Source organism: Ursus maritimus, unplaced genomic scaffold, assembly GCF_017311325.1.
Source record: "Ursus maritimus isolate PB19 unplaced genomic scaffold, ASM1731132v1 scaffold_3, whole genome shotgun sequence".
NCBI lineage: Eukaryota > Metazoa > Chordata > Mammalia > Carnivora > Ursidae > Ursus > Ursus maritimus.
Genome location: NW_024425563.1, coordinates 45,379,343 through 45,403,468, shown reverse-complemented (window position 1 = coordinate 45,403,468; position 24,126 = coordinate 45,379,343). Strand labels below are relative to the sequence as shown.

The 24,126-nt window shown below is 46.1% G+C and overlaps 1 protein-coding gene across 1 annotated transcript in view; it reads right to left on the bottom strand.

The window, feature by feature from the left end:
- Positions 1-24,126, bottom strand: part of SCRN1 (secernin 1) — a 60,740-nt gene that overhangs the window by 18,662 nt on the left and 17,952 nt on the right. Inside the window, exons 2-4 of the mRNA XM_040644132.1 lie at positions 19,274-19,433; positions 5,628-5,809; positions 2,035-2,237 (exon numbers count right to left, since the gene is read on the bottom strand). Coding sequence (XP_040500066.1) covers positions 2,035-2,237; positions 5,628-5,809; positions 19,274-19,432 — 544 coding nt within the window. The 5' untranslated portion in view covers position 19,433. The remainder of the gene's footprint in view (positions 1-2,034; positions 2,238-5,627; positions 5,810-19,273; positions 19,434-24,126) is intronic.

The window sequence follows — 24,126 nt, the reverse complement described above, 5'->3', positions numbered from 1 at the left end:
CTGCCATTCATCTTTTCAGAGGACAACACAAGAATAAAACTACTTTAAAAAATTAAAAATAAAAAGAGGCTTTGGCCTAAATGGGTGATTTTGGCATTCTTCATACTAAGCTATCAAAAAAAAAAAAATCTTGTGAACAACTCCACAGACAACATTTTCCTCAAGGGCTGATTTATAATGGATGTTTGCTTTCGGGAATGTGAGCATTTCAGGGGCCAGATCCATGAACTCCTACTGCTATCACACTGCTGGAGGGAGCGAGGACAAGAAAGCAATGAGTCCAAGGAACGGCTGGGGTTTTATTTCAATAGTTAGTGAAAGACAACATGATTTTAAGGAGATGGATTTTTTTTTTTTAAGCTATATCTTGAAGGAAAACTAAGCTTTTGAAAGGCAGGTAAAGATCAAAAAGTTTTCAGCTCTGGGGCGCCTGGGTGGCTCAGTCTGGTTAAGCGTCTGCCTACGGCTCAGGTCATGATCTTGGGGTCCTGGGATCGAGCCCCACGTCTGGCTCCCTGCTGAGCAGGGAGTCTGCTTCTCCCTATGCTTCTCCCTCTGCCCCTCCCCCGCTGCTCACTCACGCTCTCTCTCCCTGTCTCTCTCTCTCTCTCAAATAAATAAATCTTAAAAAAAGTTTTCAGTTCTATTGAAAAGCAAGCTATGACTGCTTTATCAGCATGGACCACTAGCCCTCTTGATGGAACCATCTGATAGTAAGGCTTCGTCCTAGAACTGTTTTGGCAAACGAGTTTTCAGCTCTTGCCCAGCAGGAGGCCTGGCGATACGGCAGCCCACACCGGCCGCATCAGTCTGGGGAGGCCCGTGACGACTGCAGGAGGCAGGGCCGCAGGCACAGAGGGGTGTATGCTGGGCACATGGGGGTGGAGAAAGTCTCTGAGATCATTGCGAGGACGCCACCAGCCCATTCAGCGCCCTTGTGAGAATGAAAAGAAGCCTTCCTCCTCCAGGCAAGCACCGCAAGCCAGCCTCGTATGGGACACAACATACCCATCGTCCGCGGCAACCCTGATCGCCGCACCGACTTAGGCCACAGAAAACGGCGGGCTGATTCTCAACTATCACAGTAGATCTCTGCTTCTAACTCAGGTCAGATTTGGTTCCAATCCCCCCTACAGCACAGATGGAAAACAGGTTTCATCCCTATCATCGATTCTGAGGAACCGGAAGAGACTTCCTTGCAAATTCAGTCGAGAGAAGTACATAGGCCACGTATAGGTCCAACACGAGAAGCGGGTTAGGACCTACCAGGTGTGTCTGCCAGGAGCACAGGAGGCCAGAAATGGCAGCGCACGGTCCATGTACTTGTCATTCGGTCCTAAGGATGTCGGCAGGGCTTCACTGGCCAATTCTCTCCTAGAACTCCGTAGTCCTCTCAGAAACCCTGTAGCCCATTCTGGGACCCCATCTGGTCCCCAATAGGAGGGTGCCAAGTGATGAGACAGGACAAGCACACCCCCCTCTAGCATCTCCTCCCTCAGAACCATCTCAGAACAGATGCTGCAGAGAGCATGGGGCAACAACTGAATGGGCACTACATCCTTCCGGGTGCATTCCCTAGTCCTCTGCTCTTCCAGAAACACTGTCTCACAGAGAAATGAGCTTGTTGGCCCAGAGGCAGTCCATGGTCGCCACACAGATCCAAATTCCTCTTTCAGAGGAACATTCTAAGCACAAGGAGCTACAGGGCTGGGGGTGACGGGGGGCAGCTCCCTGTCACAGTGGTTCGTTGACTGAATGGAATGGGAAAACCACCATTCCTTTGACCAAGTCAGAGTAACCATTTGTGTCATGAAACTGCTGGTCGTCAAAATTGGGTCCTGCCCACAAAGCAAAGAGAAAATAAGAAATGTCAAGGGTGTGTTTCCCAAGTGCTGACATCCCCGCACCCCAGGTTCCTCTCTGGAAGCAGGGCCCAGAAGAGAAGATCTAGCACAGACAGGGTGTGCATCGGCAGCGGGATTCCTATACGTCCGGGCAGCGTCCGCCTCGGCCGCCCCATCCATGCGGGCTCACCTGTGATCTGCTCGGCAGCCCAGTACTTCCCCACGGTCTCCAGCACCCAGGCCTCCTCACGATCCACGATCAGATACGCGCTCTGGAAGCTATGGCAGGAGTCCGCGTCTTCATAGTAATTCCCACCTTGTCCATGTTCTTCCAACAAGGCGACGATGACATCTAAGGCTTCTTTTGCTGTTGTCCCTCTTTCTAAACCAAGCCTGGTAAGAAAGTAAGTAAGAAAACGAGAAGTATACCTCAGTCCTTTCCTATCGTGTGGTTTTCACCACAGCAACCAAAGACTGGCCCGAAGCTGAGTGACGAAGTGTGAGACACGCGTGAACATGTCCCATCTGCGGGCTGAGATGCAGACACACAGCACTTGAATCCAGAATACATCTCGCCCACATTCGGTCCAAAATCAGGGGGGTGCTCTCTGTCTTTGGGCACCCCCCTCCCACACAGAGGAGTCAGGAGCCCAGCAGCTTCTTCCTCATGAAGGGCAGCTCAGCCTTCAGTTCTTTTCTAACTCTGGCTCCCTTGGAGCTGGCCAGCTTAGCTCCAGCCTTATCAAGGCCCCCTTTCTGTGGCTTCTTCTTCCGCCTGCCTTTGGGCAAAAGGAAATCTCTGCCATTCTACACCAGATATGTGGGTTGGTAACAGAAGTGTTCCATAGCCAGCCACTGTCCTCGGTGCATATAATTTACTCAGAGATCTCACTAGGAATGGGTGCCTGGTAAGGACACCTATAAAATAAGTACCTACATCATCAGGGTGCTCTGAGGACAGGTTTATGACATAACGAATGTGAAAATACAAGCACAACTGCTCAGGACCAAGTAGGTGGTGGGTACGTTGGAGAGGCAGCCCTCTCCGGCAGAAAAATAGTGACTCACAGAGAGAGGGACCCGGCTTCCAGTTCTCTTCGTGCCACCCACTGGCAGCATGACCTTCAGTAACCTAACCTTTCGGAAACCTGATTTTCTCATCTATAAAGTCGAAACAGCAGTACGTCCCTCTCAGGCCTGATAGAGGATGGCTCATGACATGTACCCGGTACACGACCATTTCTCCATCTCTTCCTTCACATCAAAATTCTGGTGGCAGGAGCACAAGAGCCTCCGAGCAGAGGCAGCGGTGCCTGCTAAGATGGCAGCGTAAGCCAGTTCTCGGGGAATTTCCAACAGACCCATAGTCACTAAAATCCACCCGGCTTGATTCTTTCTGAAGGGACTTTCATTCACTGTGCTGCCAGGGAGAGGAAAAGATGGTGCTACAGACATATTCTTGCAATGGGCTTATTTTCATAGATCATTATCTATCAATTCACTGGGTACTTCTCCATGTTAGTTTATTTAGGAAGACTTGGTGACCAGCCACTGCTTTGCAAAGCTAAACCCTAAGCCCTTAGGAGAGAGATAAATACTAAACCCATGAGAAGATTGGATTAAGCAGACTTTTCTGTTGGTCAGTGTCGTCTTCTCCGCGGAGGAATAGCAGAAGCAGGCACCCATCTGATCTCGAGGATCCGGAGCAAGTAAGTGTGAGCACCTCTACAGGTCTGCTCAAGCTGTGCCCCCCAGACGGCCCCCTTCCTCCCTCCACGGATCCCTGGGAGCCTCTGGTTACCTTGCCCCGTGCATGCATACCAAGCAGAAGCTGTCCCCGGGGCTTTTGCAGGGCTGCAATGTGTCCATGTGACCATGTGCTAGGAACATGTGATACCTAGCCCGGGCACACCACCTTTGGAAGCTGTGACGCTCTTGTGAAGTTTCTAGCTCAGTCTCCGGCTCTTCTGCCTGCTGCGATCCACACTGCGACTCCCAGGCATGCACCTGCCCTCCCGCACTGACTTCTGTGTCTCTGTGCACAGCCTCTGCAGCGGGACCTCGACCTCATCCACAGACACGACTCCGACCTCACTCTCCTACTCCCTGCGCCGGGACCATGGGAAATGATACTCCTTTGTCCACCTGGCCACTCCCACCTCGCTTCCGTGCCACGGGACGGGGACAGGACAGCCTGCTCTACAGACTGCGAACAACAGCAGGGTTACCCGCTGTCCGGCTCAGACTGAGGGGCAGATGCACTGGGGCTACCGAGGTCTAGGGCCGCAAGTCACCCAATGTCAGGACGCCAGTTCCAAAGCCTTTCACGGTGGTCTGGCCTCCTAGATGGGGCAGATTCATGGGATTCAAAGCGAGAAGAGCCTCTTTCTGGCCCCATGCCTACTTCCACCCTGGCTGCTTCACCTCACTATGGGCATGACCGGGGCAGGCAAAGGGATGAAATGTACTGGGCCAAGGTCAGAGTCTCGCTCTGACATCTACCTTCGGTACGATTCAGATCCTTCAAAAGTGTGTGCTTGGTCCAGGTTTTTCTGGGTCTTGGAGTTAGATGCTCCCAAATTCAAATTCTTGTTTCATGGTGAATCCTTGGAAAAATCCCTTTTGCGGCCCATGACTCTCACACAGGTATGTCAGACTCACTGGGCCCTTTCCTGAAAGGTTACCGGACCTGTCCATCAGTTGGTGGAAGCTACAGACCACAGGGGTCTCGGCGTAAATGTGCACGTTCTCCCTACACAACCTACAAAGTGTCAAAACCTCTACTCCTTTGTATAGGATGTTGGCTTTGGCAGGTGCCATAGAGGTCATCCAGTCTAAGGCCTCCCCTTGAACAAATGCGGAGACTGTGGCCCAGAGACGTGTTATAACTCAGTGTATTCACACTGAAAACCAAGGCCCCTGGCTCCCAGCCCAATATTCTTTTAATGTGGTCATGATTCTATTGCATTTCACTATCTCAGAAAAAAGAAAGTCATTTCAGAATGTCATTTCGTTCCAGCCCACCCTCTCCTTTGGTCAATCAGTCCAAACTCAGTCATTGATCGGCCACCGCAGGCCAGTCACACAACTCCCGGTGCTTGTGATGCAACGGAAAGCGAGCAAAGATCCCCATCCCACCGAGCCCACACGTCCACTTCCCCCTGTTCGCAGTGGCTGGCAGAGCAGGGAAAGGGAAACAGATGACGGAGATGAAGAGGGGATGGGAGGCACATATCTCTCTTCTTTTTTCCTTTTTATCTTATGTATTTTATATGATTCCTTTCTTCTCTCCTATATTTTAGATGTATTTCAAACCATAAACTTCACCCACTTAAAACATACAATGATTTTTACTATATGCATAAAGTTGTGCAACTATCACTGCAATCTAAATTTGGGACATTTTCCACACCCCAGAAAGGAGCACCATTTCCATTAGGAATCACTCCCCATTTCCCATCCCAACCCCAGGCAACCACTAATCGACTTTCTACTGCCTATTCTGGACATCTCCTGTAAATGCAATCGTACGATATGTGACCTTCTTTCACGTAGTATCCTGTTTTCAAAATTCAAGCATGTAGCACTCGGCTAGTTTTTATTGCTTAATAATATTCCATTGTAATCTGCTTTTTTCTCTATTACCTTGCACTTCCTATCAAAAGGCACACGTCTTCTTTGGGAGGCTCGTGTTACAAAATATTGACGTTTGGAGGAACATAAATCCTGTCCCCATTCCCCGCCTGTTCTGAGCAGTTGTTCTAAAGAATCACCGTATCGCACCTGACCAGATCCATCCCCAGTAAGGCCTCCGTCTCAGCAGCGGGTTCTCTGGCATTGATGGCTTCATTGGCTATGCACACTCCATGCTCGTTGGCTCCCATTTCTGCCCCCCAAAGCCAGGCAGGTCTGCTTATCACAATGGCATGGGTCCTGGGGACTTGGTCGATTGAAATGTAAGTGCACTGAAAAACGAAGACAGGAAAGAAAGGACCATTACCTGTCAGGATCCACTTAGTTTCCACCCTGGTACTTACACAGAACCCCCATGTGAGTTACAAACAGAGCCAAAAAACTGACAGGCCTCGGGAACACCAGACTTAAAACACACCCCAGGTCTCAATGCAGCTGAGAGGTGTGTATGGCGAGTTGCAGTTCTGCAGATCAGCTGTCAGTCTCTGGTTCAAGCCCAGTTTATCCACGGTGCTCACGTAGCCAGCGGTCGTCTTCTTGAACCAGGTATGCAGCCAACCTCTGCTCCGAATATTCTGCTGGTCATTTCAGTAGGCACAGAGGGGCACCGGTGTTTCAAACATACATAGCTATTTATTCCCATATGCAAAAATCCTTCTGGATCAGTGGTTTTCAAACTGTTTTACAGTTATAGAGCCCTACTATAGGAGAAACTTTACCTGGAGGCCTAACATAGAAAGTGGATTAAAGGGAAAGTATGTTGCCTGAAGAATGGGGGTTCTTATGCGTCTGGCAAGGATCCAAGGATCTCCCTGGAGCCCAGTTTAACAACCCCCACAACTGCTCTACTGGTAGAAGACGGAACACGATGATAGCATTTTACATTTAACTAATGCATTAAATGCTCTCCTATACACTGTGCTTCCCTGTCTGTCTCACTTGATTCACACGCACGTTTCTAACTTGTCAGGACTGCAAGACACACCACTTGGTGTTGTCTATCTTCCCTTCTCCAGGCCGCCGTGTCTTTACCTGGAAGACGAGTGAGCTGCTCGAGATCAAACGATTGTCAGCCTCAGAAGCCTGCCTTCACACGAACTCTTACGCAGAAGCGTGAAGACAATAAAAGTGGTCCAAGTGTGTTGAGGCAAATGGAAGAAGGGCTGTGGGACCAGCTCACTCAGAGCCTGGCCTGCTGGTTCTTCCCTCTGCCTCCCCACACGGGGCCCCTGGGAGAGAGCCCGCAGAGAAACTGGAAAACCACTAGGCTAGGTTGTCTGTTAGAGGCCTCCTGACTCTGTCATTCTATCAGCCCAGGACACACACGCCATTGGGCGGATACAGCACGGAGTTCAGGGCTCTAAATTACACAGAGCTCTTTGGCTCTCAGGGGAGAATTTTATCAGTGGGAGCAACCATTTACATTTTAAATTGGGCACGCAAGCTTTGGCTCAACTGTGGCCTTGGATCTTTTTCTGACTCAAGACCCAGTTATATCGACTGAATGCAGCCCGGAAAGTTATTCTGCATTGATTTTCCATAATCTCTAAACCTCAGGAAAGAGCTGAGACGTGTGTGGCATGCACACTCACTGATCAGGTGACACGCGTATCCTCATAATCCCTGCGAGAGGTGGCTCTGCTCTGGGATGATGTTATTTCACTTGATAAATATTGGTAAGCTCACAGCTAATTAAATCCAGAGGCTGTCAAGAGACTCTTGAGTTTTTCATGGCGAACTGATAATAAAATACACTCTTGAAATGTTTTCCCCTATCCAGTTTCCAAAAGTTGTTTACTTTGAAAAACGATTCTGTTAGAGCAAAAACCTAGCCAAAGCAGCAAACAAACTATGGTCGTCTGTGCTCTTCTAATTTGTAATTGAAATTTACATTTTGTAATTGTGTTTTTTCATGTAAAAAGCAGTTCAGGCATTTGACCAACATTTTCCAAAACCCCTGTGCACACTGAGCTCCAGTGACAAATTCTGTCTTGAAAAGAATGAATAAATATGGAAGGAATTTAAGATTTTTTAAAAGATTTTATTTATTTATTTGAGAGAGAGAGAGAGAAACAAGCAGGGGGAGGGGCAACGGGAGATGGAGAAGAGACTCCCCGCTGAGTGGGGAGCCCGACAAGGGGCTCGATCCCAGGACCCTGAGATCATGCCTGAGCCAAAGTCAGACACTTAACCGACAGAACCACCCAGGCGCCCCTTAAGATTCTCAAGTATAGATTTATCATAAAGGTTTTTTTAAGGTCAGGAAGAAAGTAAAAATAAGAATGGGTTTATTTGGGGCGCCTGGGTGGCTCCACCGGTTAAGCATCCGACTCTTGGTTTCAGTTCAGGTTGTGATCTCAGGGTCCTGAGACTGAGCCCCACATTGGGCTCCATGCTTAGCAAGGAGTCTGCTTGAGGTTCTTTCCCCCTCCCTCTCCCTCCCCTTCTGGTCCTTCCCCTGCCCCTCACGCACACATACACACACACACACTCTCTCTCTCAAATAAACAAATAAACAATATTTTTAAAAAAATAGAATGGGTTTTCCTTATTTGTCTTGAAATTCGGTTTTACACATTCGTTTCCATTTCACCATTTACAGAACCACACACAAGGCATTTTGTGCTAAGTGCTGCTGGCAGATAAGTCCGTAAGGATGCCCAATTCCTGATCTTTCAGTTGGGAAAGAAGGAGAAGGTACGCATGCAAATTACCATGGCCACCAGGCCAACCTGAGTAGCTGTCACCGAGGCCTGTCTACTTAACATGTACTGCATCTCCCCCCGCCCCGCCCCACCTTATACATCTGATCAACCTGATCCTGCTTTTTTTTTTTTCACATTCCATTTACCCCTTTCCAAAATAGTGTATAATTGACTCGGGTACTGCATATACCGTTTATTATGTTATCTCGCCAGCTACAGGGGAAGCTCCATAAGGACGGGGAGATATCTCTGCGGTTTAGTTCACTGATATATCTGAAATCTGGGACATCCTAGGCATCGATGGACCTTTTTCTGAAAGAATGAATGAAGGAACAAATGAAGGAATAAGTGAGTAACAGGGATCACAGGGACATAATACAAGTGCAAAAGAAAGAGCGAAATTATCCAAGTGGGCAGAGGCTTTATCAAGTGGGTGACATCTGAGTTGATCTTGAAAAATGGGCTAGACATCAAGGCATTCCAGAAAGAGGTAAGAGCCACAGAAGAGAGAGAGATGGGGATGTCAAAGGTGTGTTCATGGTCCAGGGACACCCTCCTACGTCACGCTCGGGGAAGCTACTGCGATGGCATCGAGTAACAGGACTGCAAGAGCTCGGTAAGTATTGACTGATAAAAATGTTGAAAATTGAATCCAAAAGACCATATGGTCTTCGTAGGAGTTCAAAATATTTGCAGCCAACTTGACACTTTTTGGCCAAACTCAGAATGAGGAGGAAGAAAGGAGATGCCCAAGTAGCCAGATGGGCCAAACAGCCCCTCCTAAGCACTAGGCCGAAAGCCAAGGCAGCAGATCCCCCTCATATGCTACCAAGCAGGGGGGTAGGGAGATGGGGAGCCGGGGAGGGGGGTGCACCCAAGCCTCAGTGAGCCTGTAACACACACCCTTTAGGGGATCTCTGTCATGAACGGCGGCAGCCTGGACCTAACAAGAACCCTTCTGTGGCTGCAATTCACACACACTCCACTGTGTTTGCAATCTGACTAATCACACCCAGGTCAAAGCGGATGGTCACACTTGCCTCATATAGATTGGTTCTCTAAAATCCTAGTCTGGGAGCAAACGTCATAAATAGGGAACGCTTACACAAGATGTAATTAGCTGAAGTTTGTAAAGTCAGCCATCTAGAACGTGAACTCTGCAGGTAGTCATTTCTTTTGTAAATAAAATCCCCCGACCGTCACGATTGTCACATCATTAATGAGGCAGGCAGACAGAAAGCGCGATTTGAGGCAGCCGAGAAGGTCTCACCAGGGGAAAAAAAATCCAAACAGCACGTGAAATCTTCTTTCAGCATGACAAAAACAATTTAGTTTCAAGTCAAAATTCCTAGCCAGATTTCTAGTAGAAAACAGAGAAAAGAACACATTCACCACTCAAAAGATCAGTCTTTCCAGGGATGGTTCTGGCCGCGGCTTTGGGGATGAAGCTGTTTAAAAGGTCTGCAGAGAGAGAGAGAGGAGCAAACCGTCCTGCTGCCCCATGGCCACTCCCAAGCTGCCTTTAATAAAACAAATCCGTCAGCCAGCACGATTCTGGGTGCCAAGGCCACATCAAACATGAGAACATCCAGAGTGGGGCGTGTGGGGAGGCATGCTTCTAAATGTCAGTGCTGCCTAACGCTAATCATCGAGGTTTTGAAGGTGCCATCGCCTGCACTGAACCTGCCACTCTCTCAGGTGGCTCCGGGGGACACGTGCAGGTTGGAGGATAGAAAAGATGAGCCTTGACAAAGCCGTGGAGACAGAGACAAAAGACAATTCTTCTGCAGAGCCAGCCCTTTATGATCTGGTGTGACTGTGTCAAAAGCGAAAAAGCAAACTCAGCTTCACGCTGTCGCCTACCCTTTGCACACGCCAGCGCACACTCTTTCTGGGTATCACCCAGTGAAAGGGGAACAGAGACACTCACACAATAGACGTTTCAATTAATGAAATGCAACCATTGTGCTTCCTACTGTACTTGGATGGCGAACACAACCCTGGCACCACCAGTGAAAGCCGCTCTGAAATGAGCTGATGAGTCAGCCAGGCTTCCTAGGGTGGGGGGAAAAAAGGCAGGGAAAATGGGACGCTTTGGAGGAATATTTTTAGTTTTAGAAAATCTGCAACTCTAAGGCAGCGTTGCTAATTATCACTGCAGTTTTGGGGGGGGGGGTTGTTTTTGTCTCTTTTATCCTAGTGTCTTGCCTGCTACTTGAATGGTTTTTGAAAATGTGCCCTTAAGGTTCATAGGACTCCAAATAAAGGCCAAAAAAAAAAAAAAAAAATGTCAGCCACATGTTAGTAGAGCTGCTTTTTATTTCCCTGAAGCCGTAAGATCTTTGAGAATGGGTGGTGCAAAGGCCTGGGGTCGGACACAGGGTTGGAAGAGGGGACACAGCGGAAGGAAGGCCCCTGCTAAGCCATGCTCCCATGGGGTGAGGGAGACGTGTCTGGAGGCTCCTGCTGCTCAAGGGGCCGAAGAGAGCAGACAGGAAGACTGGCACACAGTCTGCCCAGCGGCCACAGAGCTTTGCTCCGCTCTCTCTGATTCCAGAATAACCTGTGCTCTCCTACTGTAAGAGGGAATCTTTAGAATGAAAATTCAGACACTCTCCTCTGCAAAACACACATACATCCCACAAACCACAAATACAGCTGCCATCTGGGCAACGTTACTAACAACGTGACCCACGCTCATTAGTGGGTAATTTTCTATTCTTCTTACAAGTATTTTTATCCAGGAAGAAAAAGGAAGTGATCTACCAAAAGCCCGCCCCAAATTCTGAAAGTTGCATAGTCTCACGGGGATACTGAACTCATACGGAACTTCATGTGCAGGAAAATACAAATAAATTAAAAACTCACTTTCCAAAAAAAAAAAAAAAGGAAACAAAGAAGATTTTAAACTTTAAAGGAAGGGATAAAATGGAGAAAAGGTTTATTAGATAATAATAAGAGACTCTTTTTAAAAAGCATTATGTGTCAAATCTGACTTGGCTATCAAGAATTCTGTCTCAACTGAGGGTTGATGGAGGGGGAGAGGGTGGGGGGATGGGCTAGGTGAGTGATGGGCATTATGGAGGGCACTGTTGCGATGAGCACAGGGTGTCGTATGGAAGGGATGACTCACTAAATTCTACTCCCGAAACCAATGCTACACTATATGTTAACTAACTTGAATTTAAATGTAAAAAAAAGAATTCTGTCTCCACAAATTGGAATACAATTATTCTCTGGGGCACCAAGTATAAATCATGTCAACTTTAACTGAGATCATTGTTTTCTGGAACAGTATTCTAATGCTGGGTCCCTTGTTTCTTAAATAGAAGATTTAACCATATAAGAATAGACACACACACCCATCCACGGGCATACACACACACACACACACACACACCATGCACTCACAGAACATCACAATCCATGAAATCATTCACCTGCCTCCTCGACGCTCCCATCTATAGGAAGGAGCAGAGCTCGAGGAAAAGCCGAGATGAGTTCTGTGATGCACGGTGGTACAGCTTACCCCAGAGAAGACAGAGGGCCTTTCACAAGTGGATATGCATTTATCTATCCTATTCCACATCCAAAAGGGACGTTGTAAAAAAAAAAATAGAATCCACAAGAGAAAAACTAAAGAACATAAAATAAAATGCTCCAGTCTTCCAACTGTGCAGCTAAACACAACTGTGCACGGTAATTTTAGAAGCTGAGGAGCTCTGCTAAGGGATCCTATTTCTCGTTCTTCCAGCCTTAAGCAGAGGGAACCTGCCATAGAATAGAGGATTGATGGACAGACTGAGGGAAGGAGGACGGGTGGGTGAGTGGATGACTTGGAAGGGAAGACTGCCTGGGAGGATGGGCCAGCTGGAAGGGGAGGCGGGTCAGTGGATGAGTAATCAGGATGACTTTTAGCACAGAGTTATTCCCAGAAAATGAAATCCTGGAACCTCAAAACTTAAGTATGAGGTTTCTAGGGAAACTGCAGAATATGTAAGTTTAAAATGTCATGAAATGGCTGAGAAATAGATGGGGTTTTATAGGAACTTCTCACTCTTCATAGTTTAGAAAAATAATTTCCTTATGCTAATGAGAGCTTTTATAAAAGTTACATGATAGTTGTCGTGGCTCGTGAGCCCAGCTATGGAAAAGAACCCATCATTCTGTACTTGGAAAAGTTACAGGTGTAACTATAAGGGAACTAAAGGGGTAAGAGTAAATTTGCAAAGCAGATTTAGAACAATGTGCTACGGATAGGAGTTTGGGAACTGAGACCCGGAGTCACACAATCTCTCAACACTAGCCAATTTAAAAAAAAAAAAAAAAAAAAAAAGAGGGGCGCCTGGGTGGCTCAGTCGGTTGAACATCTGACTCTTGATTTCGGCTCGGGTCATGATCTCAGGGTCCTGGGATGGAGCCCCGCATAGGGCTCCCTGCTCGGCAGGGAGTCTGCTGCTCTTTCTACCCCTCCCCTCTGCTTGTGCTCTCTCTCTCTCTCTCATGCTCTCTTTCTCTCTCTCAAATAAATAAATAAAATCTTTAAAAAGAAAAAAGAAAAAAAGAAAAAGAAAAAGAACTCTTTTCACAATGTTCTCCTTAAAGTTTACAAAGTACTTTCAAGTGTCAGTTCCCATGGGCTTCACAAAAAAACTCTGTAAGGCAGACACAGTGGGTTTTATGATCTCCATCTGGCAAATGAGTAAACTGAGTCTCAACGACCCAAGGTGCAGGAAATGGGGGAGGCAAGACTGGAAGCCAGGACCCCCACATCTGGGGCCAGACTCATTGCACATTGGTTTCAGGCAACTGTAAATTTCCATTGCTTTATAATGGCAGAACAAGCATAAAGTGTTGCATGTTCATAGAAGGAAGGCAGGCTGGGAGCCCCTGAGTGGCTCAGTCAGCTAAGCATCTGACTCTTGGGTTTGGCTCAGGTCATAATCTCACGGATTATGAGATGGAGCCCCAAGTCAGGCTCTGCACTCAGAGGGGAGTCTGCTTGAAGATTCTCTCCCTCTCCTCTCCCCCTACTCACACTCTCGTTCTCTCCCCCAAATTAAAGAATAGATCTTAAAAAAAAAAAAGAGGACAGGTTGAATTTGGGCCTTGAAGGATGCATAAGAGTCTACCAAGTAGATGAGAACAGGGGAGAGGAAGGCCATTCTTAGCAAAGGACAGAATGAGCAAAAGCGCAGAGAAATGCAAGTGTGTTATTTGTTCAAGAAATGATGAGCAGCTTGGTGTAGCTCAAGGCTATGGTACCGGCTGGGAGAGGAAAACCAAGAGTGAGGTTAGAAAGGTAAGCAGGAAATTGTACGGAGGGCAATTAGTACAAATACTTTAGCCCATGACCCGGCGATCCTGCATCTGGAACTGCATGTAGCGACTATATCTGCACACGTGCAGGATGACTCGTGTTCAAGGTTCTTCATGGCTGACTTTCTGGACTAGCAAACAGTCCCAGTATCTGCCAACAGAGGACTGACTGAAAAATTACGGGACAACTCCACAATGGACTCCTGTGCATCCATGAAAAATAATAATAAGGACGATCTCTGGGGCACCTGGGTGGCACAGCGGTTAAGCGTCTGCCTTCGGCTCAGGGCGTGATCCCGGCGTTATGGGATCAAGCCCCACATCAGGCTCCTCCGCTATGAGACTGCCTCTTCCTCTCCCACTACCCCTGCTTGTATTCCCTCTCTAGCTGGCTGTCTCTATCCTGTCAAATAAATAAATAAAATCTTAAAAAAAAAAATAAGGATGATCTCTGTGTACAGATGTAGAAAAATCTTTAGAAAATATTATTAAACAAAAAAAACTGTAGACCTTTTTTTGAGTTTGGAATTTTATATTGAAAAAATCAAGTTTCAGAATAGTATATATAATGTGCTACTTTTGTGAATAAAAGTGAGAAGATAAGGCTAAGTATTCATATTTGTTTGCATTTGCATAAAACACTGGAAGGATGTGCAAGAAATTAATCAGAAAGGTTATATTGGATGGGAATCAGAGTGAATAGCAACAGGGGGAGTAAGACTGCTCACGGTACACCTTTTTAATATCACTTAATCTTTGAACCACGTGAATATATTACCTATTCAAAATGTAAAATTACATTAAAAAGCATCTTTATTTTTTAAAAGTATTCCGAATGAATTAAAAACTATGTCCATGGGGCGCCTCGGTGGTGCAGTCGTTAAGCGTCTGCCTTTGGCTCAGGGTGTGATCCCAGCGTTGTGGGATCGAGCCCCACATCAGGCTCCTGTGCTAGGAGCCTGCTTCTTCCTCTCCCACTCCCCCTGCTTGTGTTCCCTCTCTCGCTGGCTGTCTCTCTCTGTCAAATAAATAAATAAAATCTTAAAAAAAAAAAAAAACCATGTCCATACAAAAACCTGCACACAGGTGGGGAGCAGGGCTAAAAGACAAAACAAAACAAAACAACAAATCGAAACCTAAACAAAACAAAAAACACAAATGTTTATAGCAACTTTGTTCATAATTGCCAAATCTTGGAAGCAACTAAGGTGTCCTTCAATAGGTGAACGGAAAACTGAACTGTGGTTCATCCAGACAGCGGGGTATTTTTCGGTACTAAAAAGAAACACACTATCAAACCGGGAAAAGACATGGATGAACTCTGAAAACATAACTACTAAGTGAAAGAAGACAGTCTGAAAAGGCTACATATTGCAGGATTCCAACTACATGACATTCTAGAAAAGGCAAAAACTCTAGAGACTGTGAAAAGATGAGCGGTTGCCAGGGGTTAGGAAGAGATAAATAAATAGGCGGAGGATTTTTAGGGCAGAGAAAGTATTGTGTCCGATGCTATAATGGGGGATATGTGTCATTATATACATCTGTCAAAACCCATTAAAATATACAACACAGAAAGTGAACCCTAATGTCAAGGATGGACTTTAGTTAATAATAGTGTATCAATGCTGGCTCATGGATTATAACAAAGGTACCACACTAATGCAACATGTTAATAATGGGGAAAGCTGGGGGGCTGCAGGGTGAAGGGTTATATGGGAACTCTCTGTACTTTCTGTTCATTTTTCTGCAAACATAAAACTGCGCTAAAATTTTTTTTTAAAGAACAGAAAGTGAAAGTGAGCCTGGTGCCAGGCAGGAAGAGTTCCATACAAATCAGCCCAGACTCTCATCCTGTACACACAAGCATTTTTTTTTTTTAAAGATTTTATTTATTTGACAGAGATAGAGACAGCCAGCGAGAGAGGGAACACAAGCAGGGGGAGTGGGAGAGGAAGAGGCAGGCTCATAGCAGAGGAGCCTGATGTGGGGCTCGATCCCATAACGCCAGGATCACGCCCTGAGCCGAAGGCAGACGCCCAACCGCTGTGCCACCCAGGCGCCCCCCACACAAGCATTTTTAAACAGAGTTGTGCTCTGAAAATTCTGGTGACCCCCGCAGGGTGAAGGGTCTATGAAAAAGAGAGCCAGGGACCAATAAGCAGATGATAGTGGAAGGGAGATGGGGTGGGTCTGAATGAGCAGGGGCCCTGGGGAGGAGAAGGGAATGCAGGAGAGGAAACAACAGGACTTGGTGGCAGCTGTCCCTGTGCATCCAGGGATGCATGGGAAAATGAGGGCCAAAGTTTCCCTCTGGTTTCTAGATTAAACTATGTGGCAGACAGCGGCGCTGACAAGAGGGAAAGGAGCAGATAAAATGCAGGAAACGAATTTTGACCTGTGATATTATTTTATTACCTGCAGAATATGGATGTGGAAATGTACAGAGGCAGCTCCAAACACAGGGAGACAACTCAGAAAGGAGGTCAGGTTGCCTTGGAAACGAATTCTGGTATGTATCAAACTGCTCTTATTTATGCAAGGGGACGTCATTGAACCTCCAGTGTAGGTGAGTGATAATATACCGTGGGTTAACAAGTGAAAGAAATGTAGTCTTATTTTCCAACCTGATTGTATCTGTGAACTTTAAATACTGAGTTATTTAGCCTATCCCTCCCAAAAGAAAACAAATTTTTCTAAAATATCTATTTCAGACATATTTATAAATGGCTTTTGTGTGATGCTGTGGTTACTACGGCTACTAAGAAGTGATCCCAAAATTTAGCAGTGTAAAACAACCATGTATTATGCTCATGAATTCGATGGGTCAGGAGTTTGGACAGGGCGCCACAGAGCTGGCACGTCTCCCCTCCTCAGTGTCTGAGGTCTGGAATCGTCTGAAGGGCCATTCACTCACACATCTGGCAGTTGGCTGTGGGTTGATGCTGGTTGTTGGCTGAGGGACTTCGGTTCCTCTCCATGTGGGCCCCTCCCTGTGTTCCTCATTTGTGGGCTGGTTTGGGTTCCTTCCAGCATATACTGCCTGGATGCTTAGGGCCAGACCCCGAGAGTGAGAGACTCCATGCCGAATTCTTTTATGACCCAGCCCTGGAGGTCACGTGGCATCACTTCCACCAGGCTACGCTGGTCAGAGCAAACACAAGCCCTCACCAAGATTCATGGAAGGGGTGCGGGCATAACCTTCACCTCTCCACGGAGGAGTGTTCATCACATGTAAGAAGTGCATGTAGGATGGGAGTTGGTGCAGCTATCTTTGGGAAATTAAATCTGCCCACATGAAAATCAAAGTATTGTTTCAGTCGGTATGACTCTTTGAGAAAAAGGAACACTGAGGGAAGACAGACAGGGGAAGTCGAAACAACTCAAACCTGCAAACTTCATCTCTGCCCAGTGCACTCGGCTCCCGGAAGAGAGAAACATTCAGACCCCAACAACACGGACATTCACACATTAATGAATACCCATTTAAAGCCTGGCATGATCACCAGGGAACCTAGCACTCTTCTCTGCCGATGCAAAAGAAAAATGCTGAGGTTGAGGGGCTCGGACCCAGTTAGTGGTGCAACACGAGAGGTGAGTGGTTCTGGTGAAAGTCCTGTGGGAAACAGGCTGTCACTGCCCCAACCGCATACAATCCACAGGCAAAGTCACGCTCCCCGCTGCCTGGCCGCGTCCCCGCCTCTGCTCAATCCACCTAAGGTCGGCAGTTCCTTACAGAATTCTGTTGCTCGTTGGTGCTGCTTAGTTGCTTTTAAAGAATTGAAACAGATAAAGATTCAGATAAGAAAATAAAACACACTGGGGTGCCTGGGTGGCTCAGTTGGTTAAGCGTCTGCCTTCGCCTCAGGTCATGATCCCAGGGTCCTGGGATCGAGCCCTGTGTCGGGCTCCCTGCTCAGTGGAGATCCTGCTTCTCTCTCCCCCTCTGCTGTCCCCCTGCTTGTGTGCTCTCTCGCTTTCTCTCTGTGTCAAATAAATAAATAAAATCTTTAAAAGAAAAAAAGAAAACACACATTGATGAATACCCTTTTAAAACCTAGCAAAATTACCAGAAAAACAATCAGTTTATATTAGAATGCATAGAACACCAAAGAGTTGAGGTTTATGTCAATGGAAAGAGCTTGTTAATTCACCCGCCCCCAATTTTTTTCTCTACATTCTCCATCCTTTAACAACTACCATTTAAACACACACACACACACACACACACACACACACAAACACCATAACCATGAAGTTTATTCCATGAATGCAAAGATGGTTCAATTTATCAGATAATTTGAAAGAAAAAAAATCAAGTGAGTTTCTCTATATCGCTGGGGGAAAAAAAGGAAAAAAAAAAAACTTCTAACAAAATTTAACACCTATTCCTGAGGGGTTTCTTTTAACCACTAAAAATAAAAACTGATGTATATTTTTTAACATGATAAAACTACATGAATCTCAATCGTAAAGCCAATATCTGAGTGACTGGAGAATCACTAGGGGCTGCCCCACTCAGGTCAGGAACAAAGACAAAGATAACATCACTATCATCCGTAACTATTAACACTGAATCCAAGCTATCGGCCAATCAGACAAGAAAACAGAGATGTAAGAACAATCAGACTATCTCTGTTTGCAGGTGTTGATAACAGTAAACCTGGAAAACCCAAGAGGATCAATGATAAAAGCTGACACAACCAATAAAAGAATTTAGTAAAACAGCAGACTGTAAAACTGACATAAAATAGCCATCGCGAAAGTTCGACAGCACACTCTGGGAATATGGAGAAACAGGCATTGTTCGATTGCTGGCAGAAATGCAAAAGTACACCACCTGTGTGAGGAAATAAGATAATACCCAAAAAAATTACACACTTATTTACTCTGTGATCCAACAATCCCTTTTTGGGTACCTATCCCAAAGAAGGACTGACAAAAACTGCTTTTTCAGCACTCGAAACAGGAATTGATGGATAATTTTTTAACATGATACAATACATAAACCAGGGCCAGATAGTGTGACAGATACCCCAGGCTTATCATTCCCTTCAAAATACGACAAAATACTTGTAGTAACAAAAGACTGGAAAACAACCGAAACGTCCAGCAACATGGGACTGCTTAAACCGTGATACGTCCATAGAAAGGGCCACTCTATAGCTCCTGATGAGAAAGAAGAACGTTACCTCTATTCACTATACAGCGTGATCTCTAAGATATGATTCACGCTGAAAAAAGCAAAGTGGACATACGTGTACATGGCATGCTACCATTCGTCTAAGAAAGAAAAGGAAATGGGATAAATAAGTGTGTGTGTGTAGTTTCTTACATACATAGGTAATTCTTTAAATGGAAGGACAAACCAAAAAGACTTCCAAAACATGGAACATCTACAGGAGAACAAGTAAGTGGAGTAAATGAGATAAAAACTGATTCCAGACTTCTATGCATACGTGTCATTTTGTACTCTGACTTCGGAACCATGTAAATACTTTACTTAATTGTAAAACAAGGGCCATAGCCATGAATGTGGCATTATTCCCCATGTGATCCTGTTTTCCAGGCTACAAGCAAACCTGCGTGGGAACAGCATCAACAGAACCGACGTGCCAGTTCTGACCAGTGAGCCGACTTAAGGAAAGGCACGCTGGGCCAAGCCGGAGGAAGGGAATGAGTGCCAATGAGAGACTGTAACGTGGGACTTACCTCAACCTTGCTCTCGGGTTCATGATCAGCAGCCGAGAAATACATAATCTCCTGTACTTCATCCCTGGGCCGAGCTGAATTTTTCCCAAACACCACCAGGCCGTCCTTAGCACGTGGTGGGAAGGCCACAAAACAGTAACTTGGAGGAGCGACAGCCATCCTGCAAAGAGAGAGAATGCCAGAGATGGCCTGGGAGCGGCCGTGACGTGGAACATTCCAATAGTGAGTTCTTCAAACACGCTGCAGCAGCGAAAATAGCTTTCGTCTCGAACCGTGTGAGGCTAGCTCATTAAGAGATCCCAGCTGGCACATGAAGTTGGGCACCCAGAGCAGAATTACAGAGCCATCGGGACCAGATAGTGTTTAGTACTCCACGGGACTGAACGAGCTCAGATTTGCAACAAACTGCAGTCAGGGGCAGCCAAAAGCGCAATGACGTAAGAGAAAGGAAAAGAGGTTATTGTTTCCGGCAGGAAACACAAACAGACTGCAATCTGTCACAGGAGTAGAAAAATAAATAAATACACTTGTAACAGTGCCCCGTGCAAGTGTCTCGGGTCTAGAGTTGTGTGGCTTCCACCTAATGGATTTTGGGGTGGTGATGGGGAAATGGGTATAGAGAGAAAGTGAAAGCTACTCCCCCTATTTTATATACTTTTACTCTACCTCAATGACAAGACGCTCAGGGATCTCTTGGTTTTCCTCCAACCTCTCCAGTGCTCCTGGGCTGGCTCATTACCTTCGACCTGGGCACTGAGCTTCCACACTGCTTTACTCCTCTTTCCTCATTTCATGCTCCTTTCTCTCTGGGAAAGCACATCCATGCCCATGGGTCACTTGTGTGCCCGTGACCTATACAGTCAATCCCAGCTCAGTTCTCTCCTTGAGCTCCAGCCCACAGACCCAAATGCCTTCCTGATACCCAAAGTTGATTTCATCTTCTTCCCCCAACATCCAGAACTCAAAAACTATCCTTATCATCCATATCCAACATACAACCAAATTCCACCTGTAGAGTTGATCTAAATCCGTTTTGGAAACTCCACTTCTCCCCATCTCTGCTACCACCACTCTGCACCAAGCCGCCACGTCTAGCCTGGATTCCCACGGTAGTCTCCTGGGGGTTACTGCATAACCACCATTATCCCCCCTCCAAAACACTGGCACACGGCAGCCAACGTGAGCTTTTGAAAAGATTTGATCATGTCAGTCTTGTCTCTGCTTAAAATCCTTCAGAGGTTTCCCATGGTTCTTAAAATAAAGACTAAAATCTGATCAAGCTCGTACCTCCTCCCCAGCCTCACCTCCTGCCACTCACCATTCCACACTCTCGACTCCAGCACACGGGCCTTTTTCCAGCCCCTCTGATCCTCCCAGGGCCTTTGCACATGCTTCACTCCTCTCTCTGAGCACTCCTCTCTTTGTTCCCTATACCAAAACCATTTTTCCTAGTTAACTTCTACTCCCTCTCATACCAGCTCAAACATCAGTGGAATTTATCTCACTATGCTTTATGCTCTCATTGAATCCCACCTTTTTCCTTGATAGCAAATCTCAATCTGAAATATTTGTGTAATGATTTTATTACCAACAATCAATACTTGGTCTTTCCCCCCAAAATCTAAGCAATATGAAGGCGGTGGGGGGGGGCATGTCTCTTTTGTACACCACTGTAAACCCAGCTGTACGCAAGGTCTTTGCAGGGTAGATTTTCAAAAATAAATAAATAAACAAGTGCTTTTTTCTTCTTTCTTAAAACTGAAGCCAACCATGCCTCTGTACCTGGCTAGAATGTCCTCCCCTTAGTCTGTCCATACCCTTCAAGATCTGATTCAAAATCCCTTTCTTTCAGGACACCTTCTATAAAGGACTCTGTCATCTTCTCAGCACCCGTATGCACTAAAGCATCCAGTTTGTTCTAGGATGATGCACATTTGTTGCTTGTAAATGTACTGCTTCAAATGTTCAAATAAAGATCCCTGAGGGCAGGGAAACCCAGGAAACCCAATTACAGCAGCCCCTTTCCCAACCCCCTATTACGGGGACTCAACGAACATTATCTATTAGACCAACTATCATATTTATGTCATCACTTATCCGACTTGGATGTGTTTTACAAACCCAAAATACAAGTGAGAAGGAAAGCAATGTTCTCAGAAAAGCCACCGGGATTCAAAACTCAGCTGTACCACCGACTACTGCGTGACCTTGAGCAAGTCACTTCACCTCTCTGGGCCTAGGTTTTCTCTTCTGCAAATGTTTGGCTCCAGCCCATCAGTTTATCATCAGTATCAGACGACATGATGCTTGAGAACACATTTTGCAAACTGTGGAGACTACATGAGTATAAGATATTTTATTTGGGTTTTGACTATTCAAACAGAGCAGCATCTCAACATTTCTACAGGGCAAGCCAACCAAAACCACCTCACTCATAACTGGAGCAGTTATCAAATCACACAGTCAGCAACACTCTGAGTTTGGAACCATCTTTGTGAGGGACCCTATTGCTATGTCTGCGTCCTGGTTGCTTCACGTAAGTCTGTACCCGAACACTCTGGGCCGGCAGAGTCCTGTCCTGCATCATGCAGGGTGGGCCCCAACCAGGGTACTGAGAAGCGGGGGAGCCCATAGCTCTGAAAATCATTCCCCCTTAGCTCAGAAAAATCGCCCCCCTCCTTTGTGAGAAAGAAAAGGCAGGAAGATAAAGAAACTCCAGTTCCTTCTCCCGTAATCCTTTCCTATTTCCACAAAAATGGCATTATCTTCAGACTTGAGGGGTAGAAAGCCATCAACCAAGACTTTGTATGTGTAAGAAACACCTAGAATAATTATAATATTAAATGCATTAATAGCAAGTTCCTATAATTTGAAGTTGGGGAGAATTGCTGGCTGAGCCAGATGAAGTGAAAATCCAGGTGGTAAGGTGGAGAAAGGGCACATTCACCTGTGTTTGCCTGCCTCCCATGTGTGGTAGGACTTCCCTTCCTTCTCCATCGTCGGGTCATTTCAAAAGTGCTGGTGTTTCATCTATGAGCAGAACCTTACTTTATTTGGCCCTTAAAAATAGTAGCTAATCCACTGGTCTTGCATTTATGAGATGTATCGGTAGAAAATAAATAAAACCCGCAGGGTTTTTGACAAGCACCTATTCTATTCTTCAGCCAGGACATCTGCTTGGTTAGAGAGTCGTATGAATCACGTGGTCATGATCTGGATGTAGGCAATAGAAGCCCAGCGGTACGTGGGCCCGGACAGGCTGGCTTTTCCACTGCATCTTGTGAAAGACTGGAACTACCAGAAGGGAGCAGAATTTTAATGTCTATGTTTTAAATGCTAAACGAACCAGCAAACTGTGTAACACATCCAGTAGCAAACTAGCCAAGGATAACTGTCCATTTATTTTTCCTGGACCACCATTCTAGACGCTGACCGGCCTCAGAGATGTCTTCGCTGGATCCTTTTCTACTCTCTAGATCAGTGCTGTCCCAAAGAAGCTTCTACATTAATGGAAATGTTCTATCTCCACTGTCTGATATGGTGGCCATTAGCCTCATGCAGCTATTAAAGTACAGTTGTTGTAATTAAGGAACTAAATTTTTGTTACAAACTTTAATTCGTTTAAGTTTAAGTAGCCACACAGGTAGCAGGAATGCTATTGGACAGAACAGCATTACAACTTTCCACTAAACCCAGAAATGAAGATTTTCACGTGAAGCTTTCCAGTAATCCCCGAAGTGTTCCTTCGTGAAGCCCGGCACATATTCTAAAGATAAAACATGCTACCATCTATATAAACTGAATTAGCAAAGAGGTGGTAGTACACTTCCAGAAGACCGAAAACAAACGTTAGGAAGTAGCTACTAACTCACCAGTAAGCTCTTTCCTCCAGAAGCTAAAGGAAATCATAGCCCTGGACACCAATTCCATTTCTCTCGAGGCGAGTCTCATATTCCTAACTCTGAATATACCATGAGCATGCTCCCCGTTGCTGCCTGGAAATCTTGTGGGCACCTCTCCCGTCAATTCCACTCTTCGCCTCCTAAATGAACTTTTGAGACCTTCACTTCTCTTCAAACCTCCACCCACCTCCTCTGCGTGACATCTCACCTCCTCCTGCGTAAAGAAGAAACGGCCGGGGGAGGGAGACTGTTTCGGAGATATGATAAGAAGCTTTGAAGGTCCTGTGGCTGGAGAAGAGCAAGGAGCCAATAAATCAAAAAGCCAGTGCAGCTGAGGCCAGAGAGAATGGGGAAGAGGCTGGAGAAGCAGGCAGACAGGTCGGTCCACGTTAAGCCTTGCAGACCACGGCAAGGATTTTAGTGTCTATCCCGTGACAGACATGGATGTCCAGGCCACCGAAGGCTTTTAAGTCAAGTGTTAGGTAGGAAGTGGAGCCGGTGCACATAGACAACTTTACAAAGAAGTTGGCTGTGATAGAGAAGAGACAGCTCATTAGATGTAAATGAAAGGGTCATCAAGTAATTCTAATTCTATGTATGTACCCCAAGGAATGATCAGGAACACGGACAAGTTTCATGCACAAAAATGTTCATCACAGCGGTATTTATACAGGTGGAAAACCAAAACTTAATTGTCCAGCATCAGAGTAACAGCTTAAAAATTCGTGCTACATCAATACTATAAAACCATTAAAAGTATTTGCAAAGAGGGGCGCCTGGGTGGCACAGCGGTTAAGCGTCTGCGTTCGGCTCAGGGCGTGATCCCGGTGTTATGGGATCGAGCCCCATGTCAGGCTCCTCTGCTATGAGCCTGCTTCTTCCTCTCCCACTCCCCCTGCTTGTGTTCCCTCTCTCGCTGGCTGTCTCTATCAAATAAATAAATAAAATCTT